The sequence below is a fragment of the Scatophagus argus genome, chromosome 18, assembly GCF_020382885.2.
Source record: "Scatophagus argus isolate fScaArg1 chromosome 18, fScaArg1.pri, whole genome shotgun sequence".
In the NCBI taxonomy this organism is placed as follows: domain Eukaryota; kingdom Metazoa; phylum Chordata; class Actinopteri; family Scatophagidae; genus Scatophagus; species Scatophagus argus.
The window spans coordinates 17,112,878-17,128,804 of record NC_058510.1 but is presented as its reverse complement, the minus strand read 5'-3'; the positions used below and the strand labels follow the sequence as shown (position 1 = coordinate 17,128,804).

Sequence of the window (15,927 nt, the reverse complement as noted above, 5' to 3'; positions counted from 1 at the left end):
CACCTGCATCGCACTGGCTGAAATCTGTGACTTAAGACATTTGATTTGAATTTTCTCAAAACCTCTTTATTCAAATGATGACAGCATTTAGGACCTACATGTAATGCAGCAGAGGCCCCAGTACGTTTAAATACAAAATACAGTAGATGAATACTTACAAACTTTAACTAGATACACAAATTTAGTTTTTTTTATTTCCCCCCCAAAGGATGGAAAAAAACTATGCTATTTTCCTCACATACTGAACAAAAAATTTTGAAATTTGAAGATTTGAGCAACTAATTAGCCATTTCTGTGCAGGCTTATCCTAATAGCAAACAGACACACTGTTACGCGTCAGTGCTTTTGTCAGGACACCACATCACCATGTGCTCATCCCTTTGTCATGCCATTAACTGAAAGGTGCTGGATAAGCGAGCAGCAACAGAGACACTTGCTGTGAGACCGCAGACGTCTTAAACACAGCAGATGTTTCCTATGTGTGTTTAACTCCTGTTGTTTTGTAAGGAGTCTATCAGACTCTTGTTGTACTCCGCCACTTGTTGATAGACGTTCTTGGCGACCGATTCGTAGTCACTCTCCTGAGATTTAGAGGCGATGACTGATGCTACAGTTAAGGAAAGAACAACAGTGAAATGAATAGGCGACTTTTACAAGGACACATCACATATCTCAAAACTGTCATCAATGGAGGCGATTAGTGTCGATGAGAACTTCGTCGTCTTTCAAAGGACGGTGCACGCCTAAATTAAAAGTACAGTATTTTTCCTCTTGTCTGTAGTTCTTTTTATCAGCCTGAAGTTCATGACGGTGCAGAAGTTAAACATTAATGGTGTCCTCTTTGGCTGAGCTGTTAGCTAGCTCAGTTAGCTTAGTTAGCGACACTTCCTTTCACAAGCTGATAACATTGATTAGTGCAGTAAATAACAGAGATTAAGACAGAAGGATACACTCTTTCATTACAAAGTTGTTCTGCTCCAAGTGTTGCCATTTCCTCTCAAGGTTAGCCAGCTAAAAACACAAAACATACACACACAGGAAAAACACAAGGTTAGCATATTAGTATATGAGAGACAACAGATGTTTACAACATAAGGAAATGGTTCAATTCCCTTGCTCAGTGGTACTTTAGCAGTGAGTAATTCACTTTTTCCTGCTGTGCCGAACCAGAAGTTTGTAGTCATAACACCAAATCTGTGAACATCAACTGTGTTGACATTACAGTGTCAACTAAATCCCTTAAATTCAATTTAGGAAACAATTTTAAAAATGTTGATCAAGTCAAGATCAAGTCAAGTCACGATTTACACAGTCAGTATGGCAGTAATCCTTGGCATTTCAATAACAAACCATGAAGTGCAATAGGAAAGAGTGGCATTGAAACACCTGTACTGGAACGCGTTGTACTGACACTGAACAAAGTGCCTCTGAAAGGTAAAATGTAAATAAACTAAGTTGATCAGTGCAGCAGCGTATTGAATATACACACCTGCACTATAGAATAAAAAAACGTATCAATATCAGGTCAGCGGCTGGTATTCTGATCACAACTTAAACATCTTACATTACTGTTACCTTACGTTGTATCAATATAGTGATGTCTTTCTAAACTTGGCGTGAAATGCCCTAACCTGAGCGTGAGTCTCGTTTTCTTGCAGTTTGGTCTTCAGAGCTTCATATTTCTGGTTCATGTCCTCCAGCAGCTGCTTGAACGAATCGCGACGCTGAGTCAGTGATACCCGCTCCTCCTGCAGTCTCTGCACAATAAAAACAAACATTTGGTTTAGTTGTCTTTAGAAAAAAAAAATAGATCTGGGTTGAATTAAATCAGCATTATTTAAAAAGGTGAGCTGACGGGGCTGGTTTCTGTAAGTACAAATACATACACGTAGTGCACAGCTATGTAGAACTGTCTCAGTTTATGACATGACAGCCCCTCTTACTTTTTTCTTCTCCTCCGCTGTGTGCCTCAGAGTGTCCAGGTCTCGGTAGGTGTGCAGCTCAGATTCCATGGTGCTGATGCGCTCCTTCAGGCTGTTCAGCTCACCTGTGATCTTCCCCTCCAGCTGCTGCACCTTTTCCAGGTCCTGCTGCAGACGCTGGGACTCTGGGTGGTGGTTAATAGTGGGAGTACTGAGTACAGTATTTTACGGTTTTTCAGAGGAAGGTCTACTGTGTGTGTGTGTGTGTGTGTGTGTGTGTGTGTGTGTTACTGACCAGTTGTCAGTCCCCTGGCTGTGCTCTCTGATTGGACCACCTCAGTCTCCTTGCTGACCAGCACCTCCTGCATGTTTCTGAGCTCGCTGGCTGTCACTGTATCCACCAGACGCAGCCGCAACATGTTCTGCAGGAACACGCACACACAGTCTATTTACAATCCTCCCTTCCTTACTGTCATTCCTCCTCCCTTCCTTCCACTCTCCCTTTTCCCTTTTCTCCTCACCCTGCTGCAGTGTTCCAGAAGGGAGATGATGTTCTCTTGGCTCTGTGTCATCTTGTCCTCCTCTTGAGCCCTGAACTCATCAAATGACTCCATGTATCCTGAAACAAAGGAAGAAATTAGTTACTGCTAGCTGAAAAGTCATGATATTTAAACCAATATGTGGTCACGCAGACACATTAAAGCACATGTGTCAAACCGGTCCACAGGAGGGCCTGTGTGGCTGCAGGTTTTTGTGCCAACCAACCAAGAGCACACCGTTTGACCAATCAACCGTCTGAAGACGGAGATCAGTTGATTAAATGAGTCAAGTCTGGTGTGCTGCTACTTGGTTGGAAAGAAAACCTGCAGCCACACCGGCCCTCCTGTGGACCGGTTTGACATGCCTGCATTAAAGCTTTGGTGCGCTGGATGGAAATGCTCTCAGCCTTTAACGACTCCTGGTGGTAGTTTCCAAAAAGGCACTGCATGCTTTCATCTAACTGTGTCAGCCTTCACACACCCATTGCAATTATGACATGACATTCAGTACATGTTGTAATAACAACAACTTCCTGCTTGGCTGTTGCATCTACATTATTTTATGCACCCCTCTATAGAAAAGCAATCAATGATATTTGACATATTACTGAAATCGGTCACTGAGTAAATAAATTTTGTTTTTTTGTTTTTTCATACTGTCACTATCACCCAAGCAGACTCAGGCTTAATTATAACAAGACTCAAACGTTAAACTTACGGTCAATTTCCTCCTCTTTCTTTCTCAGCTCTTTGTATTTCTGCTGACACTCCCCTTATGGACAGACAAAAAAAAAACATTTTGTTTAAAAAGCAGTAACAGAGTTATTTTCATACAAGTACCCTTTAGTTTATTTTATTCCCTTTAGTGTGTTTTATTCTATTTTTATACCCACTATTTTGTGTCATTGTGTCTTTTTACTGTATAGAAGTATACCGGACTGCTATACAACCTAATTTCCCCTCAGGGATGAATAAAGTCATCTATCTATATATTTAACACAATTATTAAACGTATGGAAAAAGTATGTTCTAATTATTCTTATGTTTGTTTTTATTGTTTTCAGTCATTCTTACCTCCCATAAAGCCATTATTACTATTTAGAGGCAAACCGTCAAAAGCCATACATGCCACACATACTTGTGATAAATGCACGAAAGCCACCATTCAGTGTTACCCTGTGCCTCCTCCGAGTCCTGCTCCAGCTGTCGGATCTCCTCCGTGATATGTCCGGTCCTGTCCCTGATCTCTGTAAGCCTAAATGAATAAATAACACAAAAACAAAGATGAAAACCACAGGTAACAGTGCAGACAAAGAGGTTTGGTGTGGCAGGATGGAATGTGTGATGGAATGTTTATCATACTGTCTCTCCATGCTGGCGATTTCCTGGTTGTCCTCCTTCACCTGGAAACAAACCAGAAGCTTAAATTGTTGGTTTACTACACTCCTTAAATCTTCTATTTAATTACAAAAAACAAACAAAAAAAGTTCACCTTGTTTAATTACCAGAACTGTTACAGCACACAGCTGATATACATTCGGCGCCGAGTGTGTTGCACTGCCTGCAGCCTGTCACATCAAATGTCAACACCACTACCCAGAGAGCCCCCACCGTCTGAGTTAAATAATTCATTTAATAATCTTACGTTCGAACCTGTTTAAATAATTTCTCCCTCTCCTCCTGCGGGGAGCCCAGGCTCTTGTGCTCAGCCTCCATGGTGTCGCGCTTTGCTTCCAGCGCTGACAGAGTCTCATGAAGACGAACCACTTCCTGTTTTACGTACGAGTGGGCCAGCTCCTGCACAAAGAAGAATGGGAGTTAAAACAGCTTCACCAGTACAGCTACAGATTTTACTACTTTATTGTCTTCCTCGCTTATACACTTCACATCATCCCTTCCCATGGTAAACATATTTATGGAGCTTAAATTAAATTTAAAAAAGGTCTCAAATATTTTGTTTTGGAATGCTGCAGGCAATAATAGTTAGTAGTTAGTTATAAAATGTCTCTGTGTGTGTTCATAGCGAGACCTGTCTGGAAAATCTCCTTTCTGCTGCTTGCCCAGGTCATGTCTAATGATTAATTCATGATATTATTGATCACCATTATCATTTATGGCGAGAAGAATGACAAAAATGAGAAAGACACATGAATAAAATTGACATTTTGCACTTGGTAAGTTATACTAAGCCTCACCATCTCTACTCGCCAAGCCACAGGAATTACTTTACATTGTATGAGGTATTAAAATCTTAAATGAACCCTGTGGAAACCACGCCTTCCTTTCACATATTAACAACCCCCAAACCAACCAACTTCTCTTTGTAAGCCTACTCACTGTTTCATAATCCTCCTTCCGGGTTATCAGAATGTCCAGGTCCTCCTGGAGAACAGCCAGCTCCTGCAAAAACAAAAACAAAGAGATGAGATGAAGAAAGTAGAAGCACATTTACTTTACGTGATGCCAAAGATGGAAACACTGTTGTCACACGACAGTATGAGATTATTAACATATTATCACTGCAGTTCCATAACAATATTACACTAAAACTTCAATACCTGTAGCAGCTCCTCATTGGCTGTTGTCATGGTGAAATACTTCTCTTGCTTTGCCGCAGGCATAGCCTGAACAACCTCATCAGCGACCCGCCTTTCCTTCCTGATCTCTTCTTCGATCGCCCTGATAGCCTCCTCTCTTCTGCACAGCAAACACGACAGGGTAACAGAGCTGATTGATTGTTTCACTGCTCAGGTTTGCTTTGCCTCAGTCATTAGCATAGGAAAAGAGACACGTGACACAGATCCTGAACCACATTCCAAACCAGGACAGATAAGACCGAGGGATATCCAGATAAGATATATATCTTATATCTTGAAGAGATGTTAGACGGACTGGGCATGTGTACAGTACACCTCTTTGCTAATCCTTTTCATTATTTGCTGCTTTCATTATTAAATGTTTAAATCAGAGGTGAAAGGTCCAGCTGAAGCCTTAAAGATACTTCTAACTAAGGTAAGAAGGAAAAGAACAAATGAGGACTAACTCATTTGTCATAAATGTTTAGCTAGCTGTAAGTCAGCCTTAAGGTTTTACAACAAGGAACAAAGGTCACATGCTGTGCTGGCTGCATCACAGTGACAGGTGAACTGAAACTGGTAGAAGTGCCTGTTGAAGTACCGGTAAGTGTCTTTGGTTATTGTTCAGTAATATAGAATAGTGACAGATTAGATAAGATGAGATGAGATGAGTCTGAGATGAAAAACATTACGGTAAAAAAAAAAAAAAAAAAACCCAAAAAGACAAAAACACTAGATACTGAACAGTATGCAGGTTCTTCAGCAGATACATATCGACATGGGCTTACTAGTTTGTGTTTTTTCACCGACTCGCTTTTCAAGAAGTTCAATGTGTCTGTTTTCTCCAAGATATCAGGAAAATAAGTCGCATTGCAGAGTGTCTGATGACTGCGATGTGAAGAAAACATACTGACTCAAGGGTTTTACGTTGAGGCGCGTCAGCAGATTTGTCAGTCCACTACATGTACATGAAAGTATGAAATAATGACCAGAACACATGGTTTTTGATTTGATTTATATGACTGCTATACCTCAGGCACCACCCAAAGATTGAACTCTGGGTCAGATCACTAGTTGCAGGTGAATATAACTAACCAAGTTGCTTGAAAGAACCGTCCGTCATTATTGATCTAGCTTCACTAAAACACTTGCGTGCGTTTGTGACAAATGTTTCTAAAAGTATGTGATGATGACATTCTGTCCAAAGCAAAAATGTCTTTTGCTTCTGGGCTTCTATGAAGAAATGGTTGTGGATACAGTTGGTAAACGCTGGCGTGAATCTATTTCTAATATCATATTTGCGTTGTTCTAAACAAAAAATACCAAGATTGCAATCATCACTGTGTACATCAAAGAGCCACCATAACACCTGTTGTACCTGCCTCCTCGATTGTGCAGTCAAAGGAATGTATGGTACACAAAGTAATAGATGAGAATGTTTGTTTTAGCTGCATTTCTCGACAGCATCTTGTCTAACTGGTAAAAATCTGCAACCAACCTTTTAATAACTGTCATTTATTTTTACAGGGCAGAATAATGAAAAGTTGCCAGCAACTTCCTCTACTGCTGTGGCTGGCTGCAGTGGTAGCAATAAATATACTGGGAAGTAATGTTGCAGGAGAAAATCTGGTAGGAAAAAAAAAAGTTGGGTTTTTTTTGTGTGTTTTCTTTTCCTGACACTACAATGCCTTTCAATTTTTATTCAAATTGTGTATCGATTGTACTAAATGTCTGTCCATCCATCCATTAACTATCAGCAGGTAAAGAAACTGACCAAGCCTCTGCAAGTCATTCCCTATAATGACAACAGTTCCAATGTTACTAAACTGGTGATCAAAGAGAGCCTGATCACTCTGAATGAAGCTGACAGACTAGCCCTGAGTAGTTATCCCAGACTGGTAGAGCTCCACCTGGATGGTAACCTGGTGACCAGCATACCAGCCAACTATTTTTCTGTGATGCCACAGCTCAAAGTGCTGTCTCTGTCCAGGAACAAAATCAGCAGGTAAATAGAGCAATCAGCTCTAATCTAGTCTAGTTGTAAAAGGTCAGATGAAAATGAGGCGAAAGATTTGTTTCTGATTAACCAAGAGCATGACTAAATTGTTAAGTATGACTGTTACAATAATTACTGCACTTCCAACTGATCCTGCTTGTGGGTGTTACTGCAGTCTGGACCCAGAGTCTTTCTCTGGGTTAGATTTCCTGACAGAGGTGGACCTGTCCCACAATCTGCTGACAAGTCTCCACACACAGCTATTCAGACGGCTAAATAAGCTACAGGTAAACCAAAAATCTCTGGGGTACTCTGAAGAATACCCTGACATATGAAAGAGCTTTCAATATTTATTTACCGAAACCTTTTTGTTCTCTCTAATTCTTCAGTGTGTGTTATACAATGTAAACAGATGCACTGCACATTCCTTTCAATAGGAGAAAGAATTATGTGTTTGAGAATATGATATCAAATATTACAGTATACAGTTCAGTTTAAATGAACCCGAGTCTGTTTGGTCCCGCTAGGTGTGGAACCTGCAGGAAAACCCCTGGAATTGTTCCTGTCCACTGCTGAACGATACTGGGGACGTCGAAGCAGCAGGAGTCGGTAATAATTTCATTTCTTCAGTTTGAAACCCTCAGAAATATAGCTGACATGTGACCCTTGGGATTCAGATTGGTTGACAATTCTTACACTGGCTTTTACAGACAAGGATTCAGTTTTAAACCTGATTAAATCATGGTTTAACTTGAAATTAGTTTGTTTTTTCTTATAAACCCAAATTAAATTCTGTTGCATCAGAACTTTAAACTCCAATTTAAACTATGATCTCATAATATCATTCAGAGAGCTTTAACGGTTAAAATGCCAGCCTTATTGAGATGGATTGAACAAAAATAATTCTATTCCTTGTTGAAAGTTAAGGGACACATTTCATGAATTTTATGGTGCTGCTCAATTTCTGTCAAAATACCAGTTTCACCAAGGAAACGTGTCTGGAGCTTATGGCTTCATTTAGACATAACAGCACATCAGTTTCATCTTTTAATGATATCTGATAATGGATTCTGCCGCATGTTTTCCAGGCCTCCTATTTGACCTCATGTAAAATATAGAGTTTGCTGCTCACTTAGCTTATTCATTAGAATCACACTGGGATGCTGTTGGTCAGATTATTCTTCTAAGAGGGATTTTTTTTTCATCTTTTTTTTGGCTGCACTGTGAGGAGAACATTTTTTATAGACCGATGGGACGGAAAGATCTAACTCCTAGGTATTACTATTGCAGTTTTAACCCTGTGCTGCTTGCACCCTGTACATTAATTCAACAGCATTCAGTTCAGACCTGTTCAGGAAATGTTACCAGGTCTGACATACTGTAGTAAGATTGCTGTCAGATTAATGTAAAGGGCCACATGTCTGGGAGGGGCTTATATTAAAACAATTCATCAACAGAATTTCTTTTAATTGTGATGTTTGGCTGTACAGGAGGACCAAAGACAGAGTGTGCTTCTCTAGAAAGTCAAGATGGAAGGGATCTTTTGCAGGCTGTGTGTGACCCATCGCCAACACCCACCTTTGCTACAGATCCACAAAAACCACCAACAGCAGTCAATTTTCAGCAGGTCACTATGCTGAAGACCACAATGACAAGCCAGAACCTCATCAACAAAGGTAGGTCAAAGAGAGATGCAGATATTTACCCATAGTTTTTGCTCCTAAACTACTGAAACTTCTATTACATATGAAGATGTACAATGTAAGAAACATCACACAGTGATCGCTCCTCCCTAGACCAGACACCTGTGCTGGGCAACACATGGAAGTTCACAGTGTGCGTTGTAGCCTTGGCACTGTGCACCGCCATGCTCATCATATGTGGTATCAAGGGGCCTTCCTGGTACAAGCTCTTCTACAACTACCGTCATCGGCGACTACACCAGGAGGATGCGGAGGAGGAGGAGGAGGATGCTGTCTCAACAGTCTTCACAGAAACAAGGAGACACCGGAGTCATCAGACATTCACCTTTGAGCAGGAGAACGGGCGGACAGAGCAAGAGGAAGAGGAGGAGGAGGAGGATGGCTATTTTGAGGATCCATACATAAAAAGGGAAGAGTGACACAGTAGAGATGAGGCATCAGCAGAACCACTGCTAGTGAACCAGTGATGAGGAGGCAGTCATCACAAAGGGAAAATCTGTCACTGTACCCATTGAGCAAAAGAATATTCCTTTATATAGGATATGCATGGCCTTTGGTGGATAAGAAAAATAAAATCATTTAGCTTTTGTTTTCTATGCACTGGTTAGTTTTAAGTTTGTTGAAAAGTTGGTAAACCAATAAATTAGGCTTTTTGTACAATTTCTATTTATTTTAAATTACTGTGGAACATCAAATCAGCACCAAAAATATGAAGTAAAGATGTTTTAGCCCGAGAACTATTTGAGCTCTTGCTTAACTTTTATTATTTCTGATGTAGCCTTTGAGAAATTGTGAAGAATATAATTTGTTGCATATAATTCTATACCGGTCTCAATATCATATAGCCTTTTCCAGCAGTGGCGCTGGCGTTTCTTCTTTGTAACAAGGCTGAGGTAGCGCAAAAAGGAAAACAATTTACAGCCACACTTTGACACCAAACACAGAGCTAAATATGCTAACCTTAGCCACCAAGAAGAGCAACAAGAAAACGAGGAATTAAATTATAACCTGCGTTCTCAACAGAATATGTTCACAAAGGTTAGCAAAAAAATGTTGCAGCAGCAAAAAGCAGCTTCACTGAGGCTGAAGAAATCACATGATAAACAAAGAAGTTCTCAGAAGGTCTGTTGTGAAGCAGGGCATGCTGAATTTATATGAATAGTTGTATACTTAAATGTATGCTTCTCATTACTTTCGCTAAACTTCTGCTTTCACAGATGTCCATTATTAAGTAATGAGCCATGAAGCCAAAAACAGTGGAATACAGAGGCAATTATGTAAGATGATAACAAATACATACATATATAATTTTACATATAAAACTGGCTCTCTGAGGGTAACCAACACACTCATGTGGCCTAGGATGAAACAGTGTGACACCCGTGCCTTAGAGCAATGCACAAAGATGCCTCATATAATCGATTTGTTTGCATGGCACCAGTTTTCAGAACCAGACTGCACGGTTGATATTCCAAATGCAAGTTTAAGTGTTACTCCAGTCACGAGCTCACAAGTCTGTTCATTGGTATCTCCGAACTGCACAGCAGCACAGCAAGGGAGGAGAGTTGATGCACAGTCATCAAAGCCTGCCACAAAATTCATCTTTCACTCCTACTGCTTAGAGCAACAGAGCTGACAACAATGATTTTTCTTTCTTACACAGAATAGAGCTGCCCATGTACCTTTGCTTGCAAGCCCATATTAGCTCATATTCTGGGCATCGCTCACCAGCTGATTATGGTTTAGGTCTGCTTTCATTGTAGTTGTGGGGCACACTTTGTGGAATGATTAGTGGCTCAAAATCATCTTTCAATCTTTTCCCCTGCTCCATCCATTTTGTGCACTGTAACATTTATAGCCTTTTTGAAGATGGATTTTAAAAACTGCACTCACAACCAAGCAAAGATTACCATGTGATTATACTTATTCCTGCAATATGCTGACCATAACATTTTACCATCTTTAAATATAAGTGAAGAACAGGACTTCCCAACATAAACCTATGCCCCAATGAGAGGACACTCTGTCAGAACAATAATAATAACAATGATTGCAGTATTAGCTGTAACAACTTACTCTCTCCTCTCAGTGAAGATGCTATCAATGCTTTCAGCCTCGCTGTTATTCTGGGCTTTCACCTGGGCAGGAGGAATAAGAGAACGCTCTAAATACATCTGAAGCAAGGATCAGTCTGTACAAAATCAGCTCACTGAATCACATCTTTGACCCAACTTTTCACATTTTGGATTTTAAGTAGCAGGTGTCAGAAAAGTTACCCGACTGCTTACATAGGTACACTTACAATGTTGTAGTCATTGATCATATCTTCCATCTCTGTATTGGTGTTGAGCTTGTCCACCAGCTGGAGACACAAAGAAAAATTGTACACAAATATGAATTACTAAAATTAAGCTGCACATCAGTAAGACTCAGATGACAGCACAGTACCATTTGTAAGCCAATGGAGAATTTTCAAATACTTTGTATTACGCCAAAAGGTTTTTAAGTGCACCCCTAATCTTCAAATGAGTACAGTGAATAAGCAACTAGGACCAAATTTTTACCATCCTTTAGCTGTTAAACTGGGGATGATTTTTTTTTCTGCCTGTGATTCGTTTGAGTTAATGTTTTAGTGTTTTTATTTTCTATTTTTACACTCAGCATGGGTTATTACTTACAACAACTTCAGCCCACTACATAAAGCATAGTTTAGTTGGTTGCTTGTAGGGTTGGACTGAACAAATGGTCAAAATGACTTTGTACTGAGCCAATTATCAGACCAGTATACTCAATTTTACCACTAAGCTTTACACATGACTAACATTATAATGCAGTAACTTCAACAGGGCAAACGAAGCAGATCAAAACAAGGTTTTGTATGTAAGTATTGCAGCCTGTAACATAATATTATACTGCACAGCCTTCACCAACTTGTAAATGATGACATCGCTCTCCTGTGGACATTGGTCAGAGTCGTATAGCAGTACCGTGTGCAGAACTCTCAGCTCTAGCACATCAAAACAAAACACAGGGAAGCACCGCACTGTGGCACTGAGCTAACCGGCTAACCCGGTGCTCCTGCGGCTAGCTCTCTCCACCTGCACCTGACAAACATAGGCTCAGTCTGTTTGCATGTTCGCATACAAGACCTGTTTAAGCTTGTACACCAGACAGGACAGGCAAAACCTACGCAACCTTAGCCCATGATGTAATAAACTTTACCATGTTGTAATCAGCAAGCTGGCCTTGTAGCTCCTTAATCTCTACAGCGAGGCCTTCGGCTCTGAAGGAGAAAGAAAACAACAAAGCGTTGAATGGTTGATTTATTTCCCCTCACTCTGTCATATTATTGTTCATTGTATTATTCATCCACTGTATTACAAGAGCCCTCATGTTCCTGAGTGATTTGGTAACACTTTGGCGTTTCGGCTTCCCTCATTAACCCGACCTGCTGCTCTGATTACATACCCAACATGATGACATGTGCAATGGGTCAGCATGATCATCAATCACTTTCACCTGTTGAGCTGATTCTGATAGAAACTGACAACATTTCATCTTCTCTGATCTGACACAGCATGCATTATTATAATATGCAAGTATTATTATTTTCTGACTTAGGTTTGAAGTTCTGGCCCTTGATGAAAAGCTTTTGAGTCCATGGATCAGTGCATTTCACAATCATTTCTCTTGTTTTCTGCTGAATGAGTGTATTTTCTTATATTTTTACAAACAGTGAATGGGGAAGAGTGCATTGGCACCAATGAGTAAAAACATCACTCACCTCTTCTCGTAGGAGAGATAAACGGAGTTCTCCTGGTTGTAATTGTCAATCTCTTTGTGTAGTTTGCTGGTCTCCGTGGTTAACTCGTTGATCTTACTCCTAACAGCATGACAAAAAAAGCAGTGAGTTTTAAATGCTAAAACTGACCCATGTGCACATTTAAGAAATGAGTAGTATGTGTTACCTCAAGAGGCCCAAATAGTAGGACTTATCCAGAATCTGCCTCTGAGGTCCTTTTTGGGGTGAGAAAGAAAAAGAAGCAGGTGGCACAAAGAAGGAGACAGAGAGGTGAGACTAATGATGACACTATAATATCTGTTCTGACTGCCCCGCTGACAATCTCTCCATCTTCCCACTGTACAAAAAATGAAGCAAAAATATCCCTGATACTAGTCCCAGATGTGCAGCAGTAACTGAGAAGTTGAGCTGACCCAATCATGAGCAGAGCTCAGCTGTCAATCATGATGTTCCACAGCTTTTTTAAAGCATCAAGTAACTAATTAAAACCAAACTTATCACAAAAATGAATACTTGAACATAAATGAGTGTGATGAGAACTACCTAAAATGACATAAACCATCTTTGGGAAAAATGTTCTTAGTTGTTAAGCTTTTAGTTTGGCCCATGCCCCCATCCGCTAACATGGAGGAGGAGGAGGAGGAGGAGGGAGTTGTGAATTATAATACAGCCAGCCATCAGGCATGTTTTGACTTCACGTTTGGGGAGGTCTCTCGTCATCCATCTTTATTTTAAAATGTGCCCAACGTTAAACAATACAAATCTATCCCTGTGAAAAGAGTGGATGTAATGAAACTTACCTTTCATGCCAGTCTTCATCCCACTAAGCCCCTGCTGGGTGACAGGCCTGTCAGTCACTTTGATCGGTGCTGACAGGATTCCAGGAGTAGCGACGGGAATGCCACCCCTCATACCACTTGTACCTGGAACCATCTGGAGTGAAAATAAAAGGAAAAAACTTAGACTTTACTTCTCTCTTGTAAAAACAAACAACAAAAAGAAGCTTTTAATATCAAAAGCTCAGGCTTGTTATTAATTGTTATGAATCGCTGCCTTGTCCTTGCGTTTGTGATGGTGCTAATTACAAGCACCATCACAAATGCAAGGACAAACTTGACTTGCACTAGGCTGAGAGATACAACAGGTAACAGGTAAACAATGAGAACTTTGATGTGCCAGAAAAAGTGCTGTGCACAGTGCCTCTTCAGTTAAATCAGCGTTTTTACAAAAAGTTAAACTTTTTAGAGATCCAAGTCACCTACTCATTCATGAGAGGGGAAAATGCAACAGATACTCACACTTGTTGTGTTAGAAGAGGATAACCTATAGATTAAAAAAAAATGGTCAAGAGAGACCAGGGCACCGAGAGGGCTTTTATACCTTTACTTTTCTGTTGTATCTCACATGTTGTTATAACTGCATCGAGTACCAAATATGGCCACAGGAAGAGCACCTTAGCTTCAAAATGCATCCAGTCTGCAGTTGACTTACCCCAGTCGCAACACGTATGGCTGTGGGTGGAGGTCTAAGGGCCGTTGGGGGTCTTCCAGCACCAGGGAGTACGGACCCGCTGCGGCTCACTGGGCGGCCCATGCCTGAGGGAGGCCGCTGGCTCGCCATGTTGCCTAAAACCACTGGACATATTAACCGTGAGAACGGTCAACAATAACATGTTGAGCTGATGGGTGGACACAAATTCACACAACCCAGTGTGTTAGCTCAGTGCTTGTCTTTTCCATGTTCCCTTCTCTGCTCACACTTGATTAGTATTGAGCCGGTTGGACACACCTGATCCAGCTAACGAAGTGTTAGTAAAGGGGGGAAAGATGGGAAATGTAGTGCTGACGCTGTCTTAGTGCAGGTATGTCATTCTTAACTTTTTGAAAAGGACAGCTATTCAAATTCGCGCATTTTGACAGGTCCGAGGCTGGCTTGTGAACCAAAAACAGTCACACAACAATCATACTTGGACATCTGATTCCAACTCAGTTCCTTCGTGTGCTCTATCAACGAGATCCTGTGTTGTATTTGTTCTGCCAAACCACACACCGTAAAAGATGAGGACTGTCAAAAAAAGGCCAAGATGCACGTTAAAAGAATTTCCGATAGTTTGAATGTCACGACATTGTGATTTTAAATATCAAGAAAATGTGGTGTATTGACTATTAAGTTACCAACCGACAGCGTTAGCGTTACAACGTTCGCCAAAGTTAACATCATCTGCAACATATTGTAACATCGACTACAGCTAAACTCACTTCGGTAGCATTTGAAGCTAAATACGCCATATACCCGCTAGTACCATTAAGCAATGCCAAAATAACTTCAGCGTTAGCTTAGTGCCACGGAATTGCATGGATAAGCTAGTACGCTAACTTATGTTTCGTACCTCACACTGGACTCCTTCTTGGTCGTTTTCGTCGACAGTATAGATCTGCAATATTTCGAACCGAATGGTCTGTTTAGAAGGCTAGTTTCCCAGGTTCAATTGGTTTTCACATAGCGTCATGTTAGCTGTAAGAAAGTTAGCAGCTCGAGATGTTGACGTTACCCCAGTAACCGTCTTCTTCTCCGGTATTTAGACAGAATCGTAGTTGGAAAATGTGCTGCTGCCCCCATCGTCGAATACCGGAAAAATACAATACTTTTGTATTCTATTGTGTATTCTTTATTCGATTTAGTCATGGCAGGAATGAGTTTCTCTCTGCCTTTCGATTTGTACCTGCGTCTTATTACATATCCCAGTTCAAATGTATTTTTTTCACTCATATCATTACATAAGACACATATCCACAGAAAAGTTTGTACTTAAATTGGTTAGTATATTTGCAAGTGATTTCTTGCATTAATTTATCCATTTATTTCCGCATTGTAAAATCACCGCCAAAGAAAGGAAAGAAATATGGACTACTTTACCAAAATATTTGAGAACGAACTTATTCACTGTTATGCTGAATGCACATTTGCGCATGTGGAGTACATGAACTGTAGCTTCTCAATTCCATAAGTCCCCACTAGAGGTCAGTATCCATCTTTGTTCCAGTTTTTCCTACAAGTTCTATAAGTTCAAACCTTTATCTACTTCCGTATTTTTTCATACAACCTAAGAACTTACGCTGAACTAACAGCTGCTAGCGTCCAAGATAGTGAAAAATCTTAAACAAGGTATCAGATGCACACACAGGCAGTCACGAATCACTAGCCTTGCTGTTTAGCAGGAAGACAACGAACACATTTCGCATGAGAACACTACATACTGAGCTTAAAAAAATTGCAGTCCGACGAGGAAGTAATGAAAGACATTTTTCACAGCAGACGTTTCCATACGTAAGCGCAGGTGCAACTTGGGAGCATTCTGCTCTTGTAGTCTAACTCCATGGCTTTGTGAA

At 40.5% G+C, this 15,927-nt stretch overlaps 2 protein-coding genes across 4 annotated transcripts; one reads left to right on the top strand and one right to left on the bottom strand.

Annotated features, from left to right (window-relative positions):
* Nucleotides 1-44: 44 nt before the first annotated feature.
* On the bottom strand, nucleotides 45-15,120 carry ift74 (intraflagellar transport 74). 2 transcript variants are annotated; one of them, XM_046370645.1, is made up of 20 exons: nucleotides 14,928-15,120; nucleotides 14,030-14,172; nucleotides 13,339-13,471; nucleotides 12,705-12,753; nucleotides 12,521-12,619; nucleotides 11,959-12,019; nucleotides 11,039-11,098; nucleotides 10,813-10,874; nucleotides 5,020-5,158; nucleotides 4,799-4,861; nucleotides 4,115-4,258; nucleotides 3,824-3,864; nucleotides 3,637-3,716; nucleotides 3,180-3,233; nucleotides 2,444-2,541; nucleotides 2,218-2,344; nucleotides 1,944-2,107; nucleotides 1,632-1,757; nucleotides 951-1,011; nucleotides 45-601 (listed from the first exon to the last, which is right to left on the bottom strand). In XM_046370645.1, exons 2-20 carry the CDS (start codon nucleotides 14,156-14,158, stop codon nucleotides 486-488), a joined length of 1,806 nt encoding a protein of 601 aa, XP_046226601.1. In that variant the 5' UTR covers nucleotides 14,159-14,172; nucleotides 14,928-15,120; the 3' UTR covers nucleotides 45-485. The 2 variants fall into 2 exon arrangements, with proteins under 2 accessions (XP_046226601.1, XP_046226602.1); XM_046370646.1 differs by having other exon boundaries at nucleotides 14,030-14,163.
* Nucleotides 5,136-9,791, top strand: LOC124049261 (leucine-rich repeat-containing protein 19-like). 2 transcript variants are annotated; one of them, XM_046370649.1, is made up of 7 exons: nucleotides 5,136-5,640; nucleotides 6,565-6,666; nucleotides 6,798-7,042; nucleotides 7,209-7,320; nucleotides 7,561-7,642; nucleotides 8,524-8,709; nucleotides 8,830-9,791. In XM_046370649.1, the coding sequence occupies exons 2-7, from the start codon at nucleotides 6,574-6,576 to the stop codon at nucleotides 9,153-9,155; spliced, it is 1,044 nt and encodes a 347-aa protein (XP_046226605.1). In that variant the 5' UTR covers nucleotides 5,136-5,640; nucleotides 6,565-6,573; the 3' UTR covers nucleotides 9,156-9,791. The 2 variants fall into 2 exon arrangements, with proteins under 2 accessions (XP_046226605.1, XP_046226603.1); XM_046370647.1 differs by having other exon boundaries at nucleotides 6,795-7,042.
* Nucleotides 15,121-15,927: the final 807 nt, after the last annotated feature.

What these genes read in the sequence shown, in the direction of transcription:
- ift74 (XM_046370645.1), bottom strand. Translation starts at nt 14,158, where the DNA reads ATGGCGAGCCAGCGGCCTCCCTCAGGCATGGGCCGCCCAGTGAGCCGC. An exon ending in GGAAGGAGGATTATGAAACA is followed by an intron (nt 4,259 to 4,798) that starts GTGAGTAGGCTT and finishes TTCTTTGTGCAG; the next exon opens with GAGCTGGCCCACTCGTACGT. An exon ending in AAAACGAGACTCACGCTCAG is followed by an intron (nt 1,012 to 1,631) that starts GTTAGGGCATTT and finishes TTGTGTTTTTAG; the next exon opens with CTGGCTAACCTTGAGAGGAA.
- LOC124049261 (XM_046370647.1), top strand. Translation starts at nt 6,574, where the DNA reads ATGAAAAGTTGCCAGCAACTTCCTCTACTGCTGTGGCTGGCTGCAGTG. An exon ending in GACGGCTAAATAAGCTACAG is followed by an intron (nt 7,321 to 7,560) that starts GTAAACCAAAAA and finishes TGGTCCCGCTAG; the next exon opens with GTGTGGAACCTGCAGGAAAA. An exon ending in CCAGAACCTCATCAACAAAG is followed by an intron (nt 8,710 to 8,829) that starts GTAGGTCAAAGA and finishes GCTCCTCCCTAG; the next exon opens with ACCAGACACCTGTGCTGGGC.